The following is a 14,650-nucleotide window of genomic DNA, read 5'->3' as shown; positions in this document are numbered from 1 at the left end:
TACAGCAACTCAAAGTGTCAGGAAGACTAAAAATACAGCAGCTACTGAATGCCAAAAATGCAAGTTCCCAGTATAAAAAGCTTTGTTAAGTGCTGAACAAGTTAAGTATTCAAGCAGGCCCTGTTAAGACATTCTGGAGTCTGTTGCATAATTTAATTCCTGCATGGAATGAGACTGATTTAAAACTGTCTCCACTTTCTTAGAAGTATTAGCACCACTCCGCCCCTGTAGGCCAAGGGCCAGTCACCCATTTCATTACCTAACTGAACATTTCCAATGCCTATAGTTTGCCATTCTTTCGTCATCATCATGTTCCTGCTGGTTGGCACAAAGTGCAGGCAAGTGAAACTCTCAACTTTCATTATATTTGTATAAAATAAACCAACTGAATGGAAATCTTCTAGAATGACAAATTGCAATTCCGTCAACTATAACAATCCCTTATGGAGTTCCCAAAGAGCTCTGTACTAACACTGCTGTGGTTCAAGAGCACCAGGGATATTCTGTTAATTATACAAACCAGCGACTACTTTTTCTCACAAACTAACCTCTTTCCCCCCACAAAGAACAGCCAGTTTACCACCACAAAACCAGAGCAGACAAATCGGTTCAGTGTAGTGATCAGTATTTTGAGTTTAAACCAGAAACATCTGGGGTGAAAACCCTGCTCTGCCACAGAGCTCAGTGGGAAACCTTGATCTATCATCCTAAACCCATCCCCTCTTGGGTTGTTATGAGGATGGGAAGAGGGGAGGAAGGAAGGACTGCAGTCATCAATGGAAAAAAGGTATGATGAGACCAAAATGCATACTGCCAAAATCATTAAGTATTGTATTATAAGCTGGACTCCCACATAACATTTTTAGTCAAAAGGTTATGGCTAGTTACATATGTCATAACAGCAAGCACACTATGAACATGAAATATGATGCTGTCAATCTAGGATAGTCTGTTGATAGTAGATGGTGGGCCGCTGTGAGATACAGGAAGCTGGACTAGATGGGCCTATGGCCTGATCCAGTGGGGCTGTTCTTATGTTCTTATGTTCTTATGTAGTAAAAATAAATTACTGTGGAAACTGAAGCAACAACTTATATAAGGATTGTAAAATTTAAAAATCAGCGCTGAACAAATTTATCTTTAAATGACACTGCCTGTTTGCTTTGGGGGCCCCCTTTCGACAAGGATCACAAACCAGACTGGCAACTTGAAAAAGAGGCAAGAGACATTCTATAGAGGAAAGTCTACAAGGCACCGCAGACATTCGCCTATAAGTCAACCCCACAGATAAGTCGAGGGTAGGCTCTGATCAAAAAATCATGGGATTTTATACAACCCTCGGATAAGTCGGGGGTTAAACTTAAGGGGGTGTCTGAGTCTAATTTTGTCTGATTTTACTCGAGCCAGATCCTGAAAAATAACCTACCAGTAATTGTTACCTAAGAACTGTACAGTCACTAATTTATTAAAAGCATAGTATTAAAAACACAGTATACATGTATGTATGTACAGTATGTATGTATACATCTATACATACACTATTTTTAATAACTGTTTTTGCTATACTATGTATACATAGTATATATACATATCGCAAAAACAGTATTAAAAATAGCCTGTAATTTATTAAAAACTATGATCTATCTCATAGATCATAAGATGCATTTTTATTCACTAATTTTTAAAATTGTATTCTTGACCATTTGTAAACACTATCAGAGTAAGGCTACAATCCCATCCACACTTTCGTGGGAGTAAGCCCCATTGACTTTAATGGGACTTACTTCTGAGTAGACAAGCCTGGGATTGGGCTCTAAATACACTGGAAACAGCATACCAGTAGAACCTTTAATCCAATCTGCCTTTAAAGTGCCTGGTGCCTTAAGCCAAAGGCTCTACGCAGAACACACAACTGGGAGTCTGCAATTCAGTTTGCAGCAGAGAGACAAACAACAAGGGGTGACTGAGCAAGTGCAGCTGCACATAGTTGCACCTGATTTACTTGGAAGTAGACCCTCTGTGGAGGCTACTTCCAGCAGGCAGCAGCGCCTCCGAGTCTCATGCGGAGTTCCTGGTAGCTACACCTCCTGCAAGCCTGCACCCAGCCGCTCTCCTCATCGTTCCTGGGGCCGAAGGAGCCAGGGCATGTGGGGCAGGCAGACGGAGGGAGCCATTTGCACCTGGGGGGGGAACTTAGTAGGAGGATGGGCAGCTGTGCCTCCCCCCAGTCTGCACCCAGCCGGTTATAAATATCGGTTATATTTATATAACCGGTGGACAAATATCTCCACTTTCAGTCAGCACTGCACTCCAATACTATCCTTCTGTTTGGACTAATAAAGTTAGATTAAAAGGTTCACAAACTCCTTGACATGTTTTAGCCCAAGGCATTCCTTTGCTAATTCTTATACATGCTGACCCTCTAGGACCATGGCAAAGTTTCACAATAACCCAGTTTTTGGGTCAAGAGTAAGTGATTAAAAAGAGAAAAGGGATGGAATGCCAGTGATAATATTCATGCATTTTATAGCTAACCCAAGGTCTTTCAAACAGGAGCATTGAAGAGCAAATTACATTTGAGGGGTGGGGGTAACATACAGGAGGAGAAGTGACAGCTCATCAATTGATTTCCATTGAAAAACCTGAGGAAAAAAATTAATAAAGTAGTTAAGCTGCTGAAATACAGTTTCACCAATTAGCTTAATGTCAGAGAATTCTAATTAGGTGCCTTGAGATTGCCATTTAGTGTTTAAGGCTTTAGAGTGCCAAATTCTCCTTTTCACACAAACTGGTTGCAAAATTAAAGACATTAGGCAGCCTTAATTATATTATCAGAACAGCTGGGATTAGTCAATCTCTGAAGTCAAGGCGGTTTTCTTTTGTCACAGGGTAGAAATCCTTTCCTTTCCAGGGTGCCGGATTTTGGTGCTGTTCCATATCTCACCCATACAAAGCAAGCTGAATTAGAAAGAAAGAAAAAAAAGGCCAAACAAACCCCAAGGACAAAGCCAAGGGAAATGCTCAGCAAATAATGAACACATTAAGGAGAGAGAAAAGGTAGGTGAAAAGATTAAGCCTGGAATCGGTAGGTTTCGCTAACACCTCTGCTGGCACCTGGCCTACCAAGCCTCTAGTGGCAGAAGACTAAGGGGAAGCTCTGTAAACCAACTTGGCGAGTGGAAACCACTGTTATCTAAAGCTAAAGCACATTTCGTACTCCCTTGTCCCATGGGGTGTGAAATTAGCTGCTATTGTTTTCACACATTTTTATAGACACAATGCCTTTTATGTCTTCACATTGTGTAGGCTGCTATGTTTTCCTCCTCATACAGGAACAGCCTTTTTTCATTCAAATTTTTAAGCAACAGGATTTTTAGCCCAGAAACACAACCAGCTTAAATATATATCTCACAGGCCATTTAGACAGGAACTCGAGCTAAACTGGAAACACCGAACAGCATGCTTAAACAGAGATGTTTGATTAATTTGCAAAACACAGTTAAGTGTATGCTGATAACAGTGAAAAAGAAAAAAAAGTCACACACAGAAGAGACAGGAGTTTGTTTTAAGATGCTTTCAGAGGAAGTCACTGAACACTAATTCTTTAAACAACTCAACTTTGATTTCCCTCTTAACATAGAGAAACATAACTTAACTTTAAGCTTGCCTCAGTGTTTCTGAAACCGTACCATTTCAGAAAACCGACACAGTCATCAGAACCTGCTCTTGGACATTGAAGGTTAATGTGCAAAAGTAGCTTGGTACATGAGTGCCAACCTAAAGTACCTGGGGGCCACTTCATACAGTATGGTTCTTAGGCGTATACCTAATATATTTAAATGTGGGAATTGGTGCAAGTACTCAGCTGTTACCACAAGGGGGAAAAAAGTGTATGAACCTGAAAAGGGGACAGCTCCTTCACAAACATGGAAGTCACTGGACTAACTTACCTGCCCTGCCAACTCCAATCGTTTGTTTCCATAATAGTCTCTATCATCTACTTTGTTGTCCCCTTGAGCTAGAATCACCCTGCGAACCATCACAGCTGTATAGATGCACTTGGAACGGAAATTGAATTCTTTTACCTAAATTACAGAAAGAAGGAGGAATCAATGTTAGACAACATTGATATCACTGGCGCAAGTCCACTTTGATTCATGCAGGTGGATCAGAGCTGGGAAGAAGGTTTGGATATGCTGTGCACCAGCACTGCCAATCCTGCCCCCCTTTGGCCCGATCTACCTACCCCCATTGCTGCCTTGTTCTACCCTTTCCATTAAGGAAAGACAGGAGTACAGTCATTGTCATCCCCCAAAAGTTCAATCATTGAAAGTCTTCTACCAGAAGGCATTCAACTAAGACTTGGTTGATGGCATTCTCATATTCCAGTGTCAAAGAAACTTCAACACCCCCAATCCCCCAAGAGGAGGTCACCCCAAAGTACGAGACTCATCAACGTACAGGAACATGGGCAAGTATAGTTGTTGCCAGCAGTTCTCTTGCTTCTTCCATCTTAGTTTTCTTGGGTCCTCCCCATATTCTCTGTCTTCGTACTTTATTTCCCAAATACTTTAGAGCCTGTGATGTGAAAACCATATTGAAATTAGGACAGTGCATGATACTTATAATTAACACTTTACTTACAACTTTGCAAGTTACAACTTTGCAAGTTTCAGTAAGCACACTTCTTATACGTTTCCCTTTCAGGGTGTTTCACTGCACGTTAACAATTAAGACTGGCTTTAAAAGAGCAACTATTGTGCCAGAACATAACTGATTTTCATATAAAACAAAAAGATATAGAGCATGACTAGTGAAAAAAAACTCAACTCAGCAGCTCTGGATTTTAAAATCAGAGCCCTTTCAATTAACACTATCAGTTTCATGGTGGGATTTTAACCCACCTAAATGGCATCTCTGCAATCTGGAACTCAGTACTCCAGTTACTTAGATGGTAAGCTATTGCTGTTTGAAAAAGGTGCACCCCCACCAATATTTCTATTAATCATGCAAGCCAGAGTAGCAGTAGCCCTTTCTTACTCTAGGACAGCCATTTTCAACCACTGTGCCATGGCACACTGCTGTGCCGTGAGTGGTTCACGGGTGTGCCACAGGAATTTGGGGGAAGGTCATTTATTAATAGGGCCAACGGGAGATGTGAGCCCCCACTGGCAGCATGGTGTGCCTTGTCAGTTGTCAAAAACCTGGTGGTGTGCCTTGACCATTTTTAGTGCCTTGTCAGTGTGCCGTGAGATGAAAAAGGTTGAAAATCACTGCTCTAGGAGAACATCTACTAAGTTCACTGTGTTTTCCATTCATGATGACCATCCAAGTACTTTTCACTACTGCTATCACCCATTAAAAGTAAGTAAAGAAGCAGCTTGTGTGCCTTCTGATGTCAGCTTTGTGAAAGAGCCAAATACCTGTAAGAGCACAGTTCTTTCATCTGGAAAGAAGTAGAATTTAACTGGGGCCAAGCCATAGACAAGGGTACAGGGTGGTACCTTGAGTCTGTGTCTGTTGAAAGGACTTTTCTACAGCAGGGCACAAATTTGTGTATTATACTTATTCTATGTTGAGACTAGAACTTTCCTGAAGCTGAACATTGAACAAATATACAATTGGTGCCCCATTTGTGTGATTAAAGACCATTATGGGCAAGGTTCTCTAATGATCACGAAAGAGACTTGTATGCATGTGCATGAATAAATACCAAAGTTCCATCACAATTAAAAATTACAACATTGTGCAACACTAGTTAGGGCTCTTTGCAAAAACAGCTGTTATGCTTATTGAAGTTATCACAGGTAGAATCCACACCTGATGAAAGTCAAATGCCTAATTAAAAAAACAAACCAGTTTCACAGATCTATTCCAACAGTTTATCAAGAGACTAACAGGAACAAGATGGTAGAATTCTAGACTACCATTTCAGACAGCAGGGGGGTGGGATCATATTTCTGAATGCTCCAGAACATTTTTTTTAATGTCACTGCCATGTGACATGCTATGCTCTCTTGTGTGTTGGTTTATTGAGTGCAAAACATTTTCACATGGGAGAGCATTCAAACATAATTCCCACACTTGTGCTCTGGTGATACAGTACAAAATTTTACCACTTTGCTCCAAGTAATGTGTTGATCAGCCTTTTTGACAGTCAAGGTACATTTTTCTATACCAGTCTTCTGATCAACAATAAGCACCGACCTTTGACATGTAATAAAATACCCACCAATGCATCTTTTGTATCATCTAATTAACTTGCGAGAGGCAAAAAGAAGCAGCCAACCTTGTTCGAAAATGCACCACTGATGGATGCTTGAAAGGACACACACCTGCATCTGTGTGAAAATCTGTGCTTTCTGGCACTCCTCCAAGCTGGGGGCAAATGCAGCCATCACATGCTCTTCTGTACCAATCATCTGTACAATCTCTTGGTCACTCTCAACACCCATGGCCTAGGGAGGAGGAAAGGGAAAAAAGGTAGAGCAGGAAAAAAAGAATGTTGGCTGTGTGTTAATTCGCTGACATTTGCTTATGCTAATTTGGTATTGTATGTCAGTATTACTCCAAAGCAAAAGCTAGTTCACTCAGAAACAGGGGCCATCTGGCAATGGTGGAAGCTGCAGAAGCAGCACATACTCAGACTATGGGTTGACAATCTTGATAAGCAGCACCAGGGAAGACAAAGGATGGTAGAGTATGCTTTTGCTAGAGCCCTATCAGAACTTCAGCTGCAGAAGAAGCACCACACTGTTTCCTAAGAAAAAACTACGGGCAGTCATCTGTACCTGACAAATTCAACAGAGGGAACCTGCTGAAGAGCTACAGAAAAGGAAACACAATTGCACAGATCTATCGCAACAGATTACAGGAAGCAAGATGGTAGAATTGTAGACAGTAGGGGGAGGGGATCATATTTCTGACTGCTCATATTTCACAAATGCTCCAAAACGTTAGGCAAGCTGCAGGTCACACTATGAAAGATGCATGAATACAACTCTGTCCCTTTAAACATCTTGCAGGTAGCAACCACACAGCCCCTGGTGCAAATCAGGAGCAACTGAATAGAGAGGAAGGGGGATCCGCTCTCCCCCATGTCATTTTGCTATTGAAAACTGCCCCCTTTAAACTGCTGCATGTCCTGGTAGGAAAAATGTACCACGCAGTACAATTTTGCTAAGAGGGTAAATGGGAAGGGGGATTTTAATGAAGAAAATGATACCAGTCAACCTTCCCTGCTCTGGAACTGGTTTGGATCACCAACAGACATGCACATTCCCTACCCACCACAATTGCCTTTCCAAAAAATTTAAAGACGCAAGAGCTGCATTTACATATTCAGTCTAATTTGGCCCTTATTTCTCTTGTTAAATAGTATTCTTCTGTTGAGAATACTTCTCCCCTACACTTCTGCCAAAGAACCCCTCAAGTGTACAGACAATTCTGGGACAATCCTAGGGAACACACTCCAAACAGGTGCTGCTAGACTTCACCTGCATGGACCAAGAGTACAAATGAAAATACTCCCAGCACTCCCCTGCAGCTGCATATGGCCAGAGAACAGCAGCAATGGGCAAACAGCCCAGATGGAGTGCTGGCTTCCGGGGGGTGTGGGGAGCCTGGCAGATGCCTCTACAGGGCTCCCCAAGCCTCTGTAATAGTAAAAAAAAAAACTTGTTTGAAAGCCACTTTCTGGTTTTTGATCAGAACAGGAAGTGGTTTTTAATTGAGTTTTTTTTTTTTTTTTACTATTACAGAGGTTTGGGGAGCCCTGCAAAGGCGTTTGCAGGGCTCCCCATACCCCCCCCCCAAAGCTGGCACTCCATCTGGTAAGCTGAAACCTCCCCTGGCAGCAGCGTGATCCTGGGGATTGCGTGCCGCCTTCCCCCCTGCCCCTTAAGGGGCCAGTTACGTGTTTCCCAGTCTGGTGGGTCATGACCCACCCGTTTGGGAACCACTGCACTAGAGGGTTCAGTGGAAGCTAAGGTGGATGAATGAGGGAGGTGGATGACTTACTGGAGGTTGGAGAGGGTGGCATGGGGGCTGTGAAGTCAGCATTACACACGCTCGCAGCTGTTGAGACCACCAAGTTCATGGCCTGTGCATGGGTCACCATAATCATGGCTACTAGCCACTCAGCAGCTTCGGGCCTACACAAATGCTGACGTCACAGTTCCTTTGCCTTCTCCACTGCCTCATCATGCTCTTTGGCAAGGGTGCCAGTGGCAAGACACTGGTTACATCTCCAGGAAACCAGCTCACATGGAGCTGCCACTCTCTCACTCTCATTCTCTCCCCCCAATACTGTCATTGGAAAGGAAAAAGAGAGAGAGAGAGAGAGAACACAGAAGATTATTTCACACACAACCCAACTTAAAAGTCATTCTTATCTGTTTTTCATTCATTCATAAGCATCTTATTAAGCTTCTTTTACAATATAAAGTTTAACAATTTAAGAAAGCACTTAACAGGTTTTGGGAAAAACATTCTCCTGGATCTCTCTCTAAATAAAGTGTTTCAAGGTGGCAGCCAGCAGTGAAGTCTAGATAGTACAGTACTGAAGTTTTTCCTTTCACACATTTGCCTGGAATCCTGCCATAACTAGAAACAGGGAATAATCTCACTAAACCTTCTCTTTGCAGAGAACATAATATGCTTCTCACAAGTTGGGAGGGTGAAAAGTTATGCTTGCATTCATACTGCTTTTGAAGCCACGCAAAACAACAATGCATCGGGGACACTGTGCATCCCACTGAAAATGGATAACGCCCACCCCCCACTCCTGCTTCAGTCATGTTTTCTTTAAACTGCATTAACCCATTTCTGCCCAGTCCACTGGAACATTTGATCCCTGTTGCATATATGCAATGTTGAGCAGAAACAGCTTAAATAACTTCCTTGCTAAATGTCTCACTGTGTCTTTGATTTTAGAATAGTTTGCTATTGCCAGCCAGTCTACAGAATTTCGTTTGAAAAACTATTTATATGAAAAAAGCATATTCTGCTTCCTTCATGTTCCCTTCCTTCAGGGATGCACTCAAGGAGAGTAGCACCAAGAAGTTTTAAAAAAAACAAAACACCAAAAATTCAACAAACAGTTCAAAACATAGATCAGAAGCAGCAGATAGAAACACCAAACCAGCACCACTATCAAGAGGGGAAGGCCAAACAAAATAAAAAGGTTTTCAGCTGGTGCCAAAATGCATTAGTAGTGCAAGTTGCAGTGTCATAGTTCAGCAGCAGGGCAGATACTTTGCATGCAGAAGCTCTAGATTCAATGCCCAACATTGCCTATTAGACCCAGAACAGACCCCTGCCCAAGACTCTGAATTGCTGCCATTCAAAGCAGACATTGGGCTAAACGGGCTGATCCCAACTCAGCCAAAGGCCATTTCATATGATGGTACAACCTCAACAGACCCTGTGACTGCTCCAGACCCCACTCCCAGCAGGTATGTCAAACCGCAAATGTTGACATGAAAGCCTTGCAGCTCCTGCTGCAAGCAGCTCCACCTACTATACTTCTGGTTGCACACCAGGAAGCGAAACAGATATCCCATAGCCCCTGGGCACTCCCTCTCACTTATAAATGAAGTGGAATAGACACAGGTGGCACCCTCAATACTATGTAGTACGTCACAAGCACACAGCCTATAAACACACAAAGCAGCTCTATTTATTGATGTTTATAGATTACAAGCTACTCAAAGTGGCTTACAGCCAAGAAGAAGCATTAAGAGCAGGATGCGTGTGCTAAGTGCCAAACTGCAAGATAGGAACCAGAATAATAGCTTTTAAACAGGAGCTGATACAGATGATTTGCCAGTGGATCCGTGACAAAGAGCTGGTAGTAAAAATATAAAAATAAAATTGGGTACTTGGCAAGAAAAAGTGCGTTTCACAGCTCTTTACACTATATTAAATCAAACCAGAAGCCCTCCAAAGCAGCAAGCATTTAAGCAAACCACATCACGTGCTCCAGTTCAGACAGCACAACCACCAGCAAATCCTCCGCATATATTAATGTAATGGCAGCTGCCAAAGAGTCTCTGTTAACTGAAAAGTTATTGCGTTACCAATTTCGTGCTCATTACTCTTTACAGCAAATGTACAGCAGAAACACCAGAAAAACGTCGGTAACAGAGCTCATCCAACCCTCGTGGGGTGCTTTACGGACTCAGGCCCCAGATAGTCACCTTTAAAGACCAGCAAACGACTAAATCCCATGTTGCATGTCTACACTGGAAGGATCTCTAAAGGCCACATTTGTGAATGACACTACGCTTTTCCAGGTGGTGAGTCCCAAAGCGATTTTGAAAACTCCCAGAAGAAGCTCTCCAAACTTGGGGGATGGGCAGCAAAACAGCAGATACATTTCAGTGTTAAGTAGGTGTAAAATGATGCACATTGGGGCAAGAAAACAAAATTTCACGTATATGCTGATCGGCTCTGAGTTGTCTGTGATAGATCAGGAGAAAGATTTTAGGAAGGTGGTGGACTGCTCAATGAAAGTGTCAACCTAGGGTGCAGTGACAGCCAATTTCGTGCTCAGGATAATCTAAAAAGGAATTGAGAATGCAACTGCCAGTGCTATTATATCATTCTACAAATCAATGGTGAGGCTACATTTGGAAAGTATGGTGTATTTGGAAAGTATTGGACACAGTATGGTGTCCAGTTCTGGTCTTCATTTTTCAAAATGGATATAGTGGAACTGGAATAGGTGCAGAAGAGAGTGACCAAAATGGTTATGGAGCTGGGGAATTGGCCTTATGAGGAAAGGCTACAGCACTTGGGGCTCTTCAGTCTAGAAAGAAGGCACCTGAAGGAGGACATGATTGAAACATATAACATTATGCGTGGGATGGATAAAGGGAAGTTATTTTCCCTCTCACAGAACATCAGAACCAGTGGACATCCACTAAAATTGAGTGGTGGCAGAGATAGAGCAGTAATATTTCTGTACCCAGTGTGTAATTAATCTGTAGTCAATGACTGAAAGGAGGAAAAAGACAACAGTATTCAATATCATTTGTATAGGAACGGTTTCCAAGTGCTATGAATGTACATTACACTTCTTAGGACTGATCTGACTTTTAGACTGGACAGCTGCTAAGATCTCCATTCCCAGTGAGTTTGATATGAATCTTTATCAAGGCGATTACACCATCTTTATAAACCAGTTCAATAAAAATTCATTCTATGACCTACAGCAAATATGTTTGGTAGTCCAAAAGTAAAAATCCACTTTTTTACTATCACACAGGTGGAAATACAGTTGCATGCATATAACGCAATTATCTGAAGCAGCCTTAAAGCATGTGTGGAGTCTAGCATTCTGAAAGATAACCAAGCAAAAAGAGATTGGGAAGGATCTAGATAAAAAAATTGTTTTATTGTTGCTTATTAAGACATAACTGATGATTTGTCCATTACACAAATGCATCCATAAAACCACAATCCTTCCAAATGTCTCATTCCAAGATGGATGTGACAACAGCAAAAACAATTCCAAAAACCCTGTTTTACCTTCACAGCATTATTGATACTATTCTGATTTTGTGAGCAAGTGCTGCCCTCCTCTGGCAATGCTTCTCAAACCTATTTAAGGTTACTGTTCGGCCCAACCCCAAAGTGCAGATCAAGCATTGCTTCAGTTGAATGTACAACCTAGAACCAAGCATTAGGCCACATATCTGTTCCAGCCATCAACTACTTGTCTCCCTTAGAGAAGATCCCAGTTCTATCTGAGTTGCAGATTCTTTGAAAAATACATTAAAGGAAGTTGCTTCCATAACACACTTACACAAACCTTTTCAGATCTGGGATCTACTTTTTAATCTTTCATCATATCAACCTTTTGTCCACATGTACACCCCCACTGCTTGCTCATTCCTTCATCTTCCCTCTGTTTTTCTTGCTATTGTTAAAAAAAATAATTTAGACAATATAGTGCCAGTGATAGGACCCAGCATAGACTGAGGTACAAACCACCAATTCAAAGCTGATTAACAATTACAAATGCTACAATGTACAACACAAGATAACAGAAATGTGCGACAGGTACACACAGTCTAATACTGGTTCAGACATTTTAACTTATTCTGTAGGCTTTTCTTAGTGTGAAAATGGAGATCATTCTTTAAAAGTATTACCTTGAAGATGATTGCAATAGGAATATCTTCAGACAATGTGTTATGCTTCAGGTAAAATCTTCCTTGCTTCACCGTTATATTTGTTCTACTCTTCTTTTCATGAGTGGAACTACACATTTGTAAAAACAGAGGTTATGTTACTAGGATTTTTATATTAGAAATCTTCAAAATTTAGTCAATGAGGACCAAAAAATTTTTTTAAGCCAAACCCTTACCTCTTCATTATCTGAACACTGAACGTCATAGGGTGCAATCCTAACCAACTTTCCATCACAGAGGTAAGGACAATGCAGCTCCAAGGGAAGGGAACAAATATTCCCTTACCTTGAGGAGGCCTCCGTGACTGCCACCCAACTGCAGGATGCAGCACATGCCCCATTGGCATAGTTTCTAAGGAGTTTGTGGGCAAAAGCAGGGATCTGGCTACTGTGTCAAACCCCTTTCTCTACTTCTCTGCCATTTTAAACTATAAACCTGGGAGCCAGGTTTATTTTATTTCTACTGTTTTGTAAAGTACATGGATTTGGGTTTTCTATAAAATAATAAAATGATATGACACATTGTCAACTCTTGCTTCAGTCTGCAGGTACATTGTGCTCTAGTGAGAATTAGAGCAAAATATCAGTCTTCAGCATTTTATCCTTCAAAAAGCCCTATAGCTTACAAGCCTTGTTTGATCCATTGATCCATAAGTGAGTTCTTGCCACAAAGTTTTGGTTATATTTCTCTTCCAATACCTTTACGACTAGAAACATTTGAAGCTACATTTAACAAAGAGATGTGCTGCATAACATATGCTTTGAAATAAAGTTCTTTATTTGGGCCAGGTTCCAAATTAATCTCAAACTTTGCTATTTTAATATCTTTAGCTGTACTAGAGGTTATCTTGTTGTTATTGAATTGTAATGAATTATGAACTGCCTTTGAAGGAACAGAAAGGGTGGGATATAAATTGGTTTAAAAAAATAAATTTTTGTGGGGCTTTGGACCAGTGTTCTATAAGCAACGCCCCAACCCTTTCAAAATGCCATCTAGCAAGCCAGCTGAACAAGAGGGGACTTTCCAAAGCAGTCTGTGATATGGCATGAAAGAAGAAATCTGATGTTCAAAGTAAAACAGTGAAGAGTCTCACTAGGTATGCCCAAGTTGTTGAGTGTGTCTTACATAGCTTCTTGGATCCCAAACATGGTGCATAAAATGACTACATATCTGCAGTGACTCAGCAATTCTTTTACCTGGTAACAGATGCACCAACTGTTCCTTTTCTGTCTGCTTCCACTATGATCCTGTTTTTTGATAACTGCTCTTGAATAAGTATCACCTTCTCCACACCTTTCACAATGAAATAGCCACCTATCAAATGGGAAATGGAACACACAGGTATGAAGACATACCCACTGGAATCTGCACACCTTTGAAAACAATAGTGCTTGCATGTATATCTAATAAAGAATAGGTAAGGAAATCTCTCATTCCAATTACAATTTTTAAGTCATAAAGAGATGCCTAAAATAGCTTCAGCAACCCAAGGGAGCATTTTCCCCACACACATCTAGTTCCCCTGCATGTCCCTGAGGGACAATCTATAACACTCCACTGTGCTGCCATGACTTCCTGATACTACTAAATTATCCACAGATTTTCCACCTGCAGCTTTATCTCAACAAGATGAGAAGGGCCCTTTAAATTAAAGGAAAAATGTTGTTTAACAATAGCCTCGCGAATGCAGGAGAGGGCAGCTGGCAGAAAATCAATCTCCCTCTCTCCAGGCACTTAGAACAGCTTCACTCTGAGGCAAGCACAAGCTGCAAATGTCCAGCAGACCCCAGGAATACTTGGGAGCTGGAAAACACAAAGACCACATAGTGTGCTGCTGTTACTGGTGCTACTCCACTCCTAGATGGGAGGCTGTCTGAGCATTGTAGAAACTTATTAGTGAATATCCTCTAACATGCATCGAGTCTTAAGAGTAATCATACTGGCCCAACCATTGCAAGCTTCCACTGAGTAGCCCATTAAAATAAATACAACTTATCCCAAAGGAGCAAAGAGAAAGAAAATCTATTACCTGGATCTAAAGGACATTCATTAAGTTTGGCAAATTCAGCAGGAGTCTTCCCAGTAAGAACACAATTGGAGCTACGCAGCATTATTGGCATTCTGGAAAGATCCAAAAAAACAGGAATCACCTTGATGAACCACGCCCAACAAAGGCTAGCACTCTGCCTAACACTGGCCAGAAAAACACTACTGGGAAGTTCACAAGCAGGGTAATGGAGAAAAGTCCTGTCTTGAGCTGTGATGGTGAAGAGCCACTCACAGATCTATCCTCCAAGTCTGGCTAGCTCTTTTTAAAACTATGATATAGCTGCTGGCATAAACAGTTTTAAAAAGAACCTACCCAGACTTACAGAGAATAGATCTATGGATGGCTCTTCTTTACCATAACAGGACCTCAAAATACAGTTTCTGCAGTAGAGAGTTCTTGCCCA

General features: G+C 41.5%; 1 protein-coding gene across 2 annotated transcripts in view; it reads right to left on the bottom strand.

Annotated features, from left to right (window-relative positions):
* Window positions 1-14,650, bottom strand: part of POLR3B (RNA polymerase III subunit B) — a 77,518-nt gene that overhangs the window by 54,134 nt on the left and 8,734 nt on the right. For both annotated transcript variants that reach the window (XM_066633240.1, XM_066633241.1), the window contains exons 7-12: window positions 14,227-14,318; window positions 13,394-13,511; window positions 12,159-12,267; window positions 6,336-6,458; window positions 4,462-4,578; window positions 3,951-4,085 (exon numbers count right to left, since the gene is read on the bottom strand). In XM_066633240.1, the coding sequence (XP_066489337.1) occupies window positions 3,951-4,085; window positions 4,462-4,578; window positions 6,336-6,458; window positions 12,159-12,267; window positions 13,394-13,511; window positions 14,227-14,318 (694 nt within the window). The remainder of the gene's footprint in view (window positions 1-3,950; window positions 4,086-4,461; window positions 4,579-6,335; window positions 6,459-12,158; window positions 12,268-13,393; window positions 13,512-14,226; window positions 14,319-14,650) is intronic.

Source organism: Tiliqua scincoides, chromosome 7 (genome assembly GCF_035046505.1).
Source record: "Tiliqua scincoides isolate rTilSci1 chromosome 7, rTilSci1.hap2, whole genome shotgun sequence".
NCBI lineage: Eukaryota > Metazoa > Chordata > Lepidosauria > Squamata > Scincidae > Tiliqua > Tiliqua scincoides.
The sequence above is the reverse complement of the archived record's forward strand: the minus strand, read 5'-3'. Positions and strand labels throughout refer to the sequence as shown.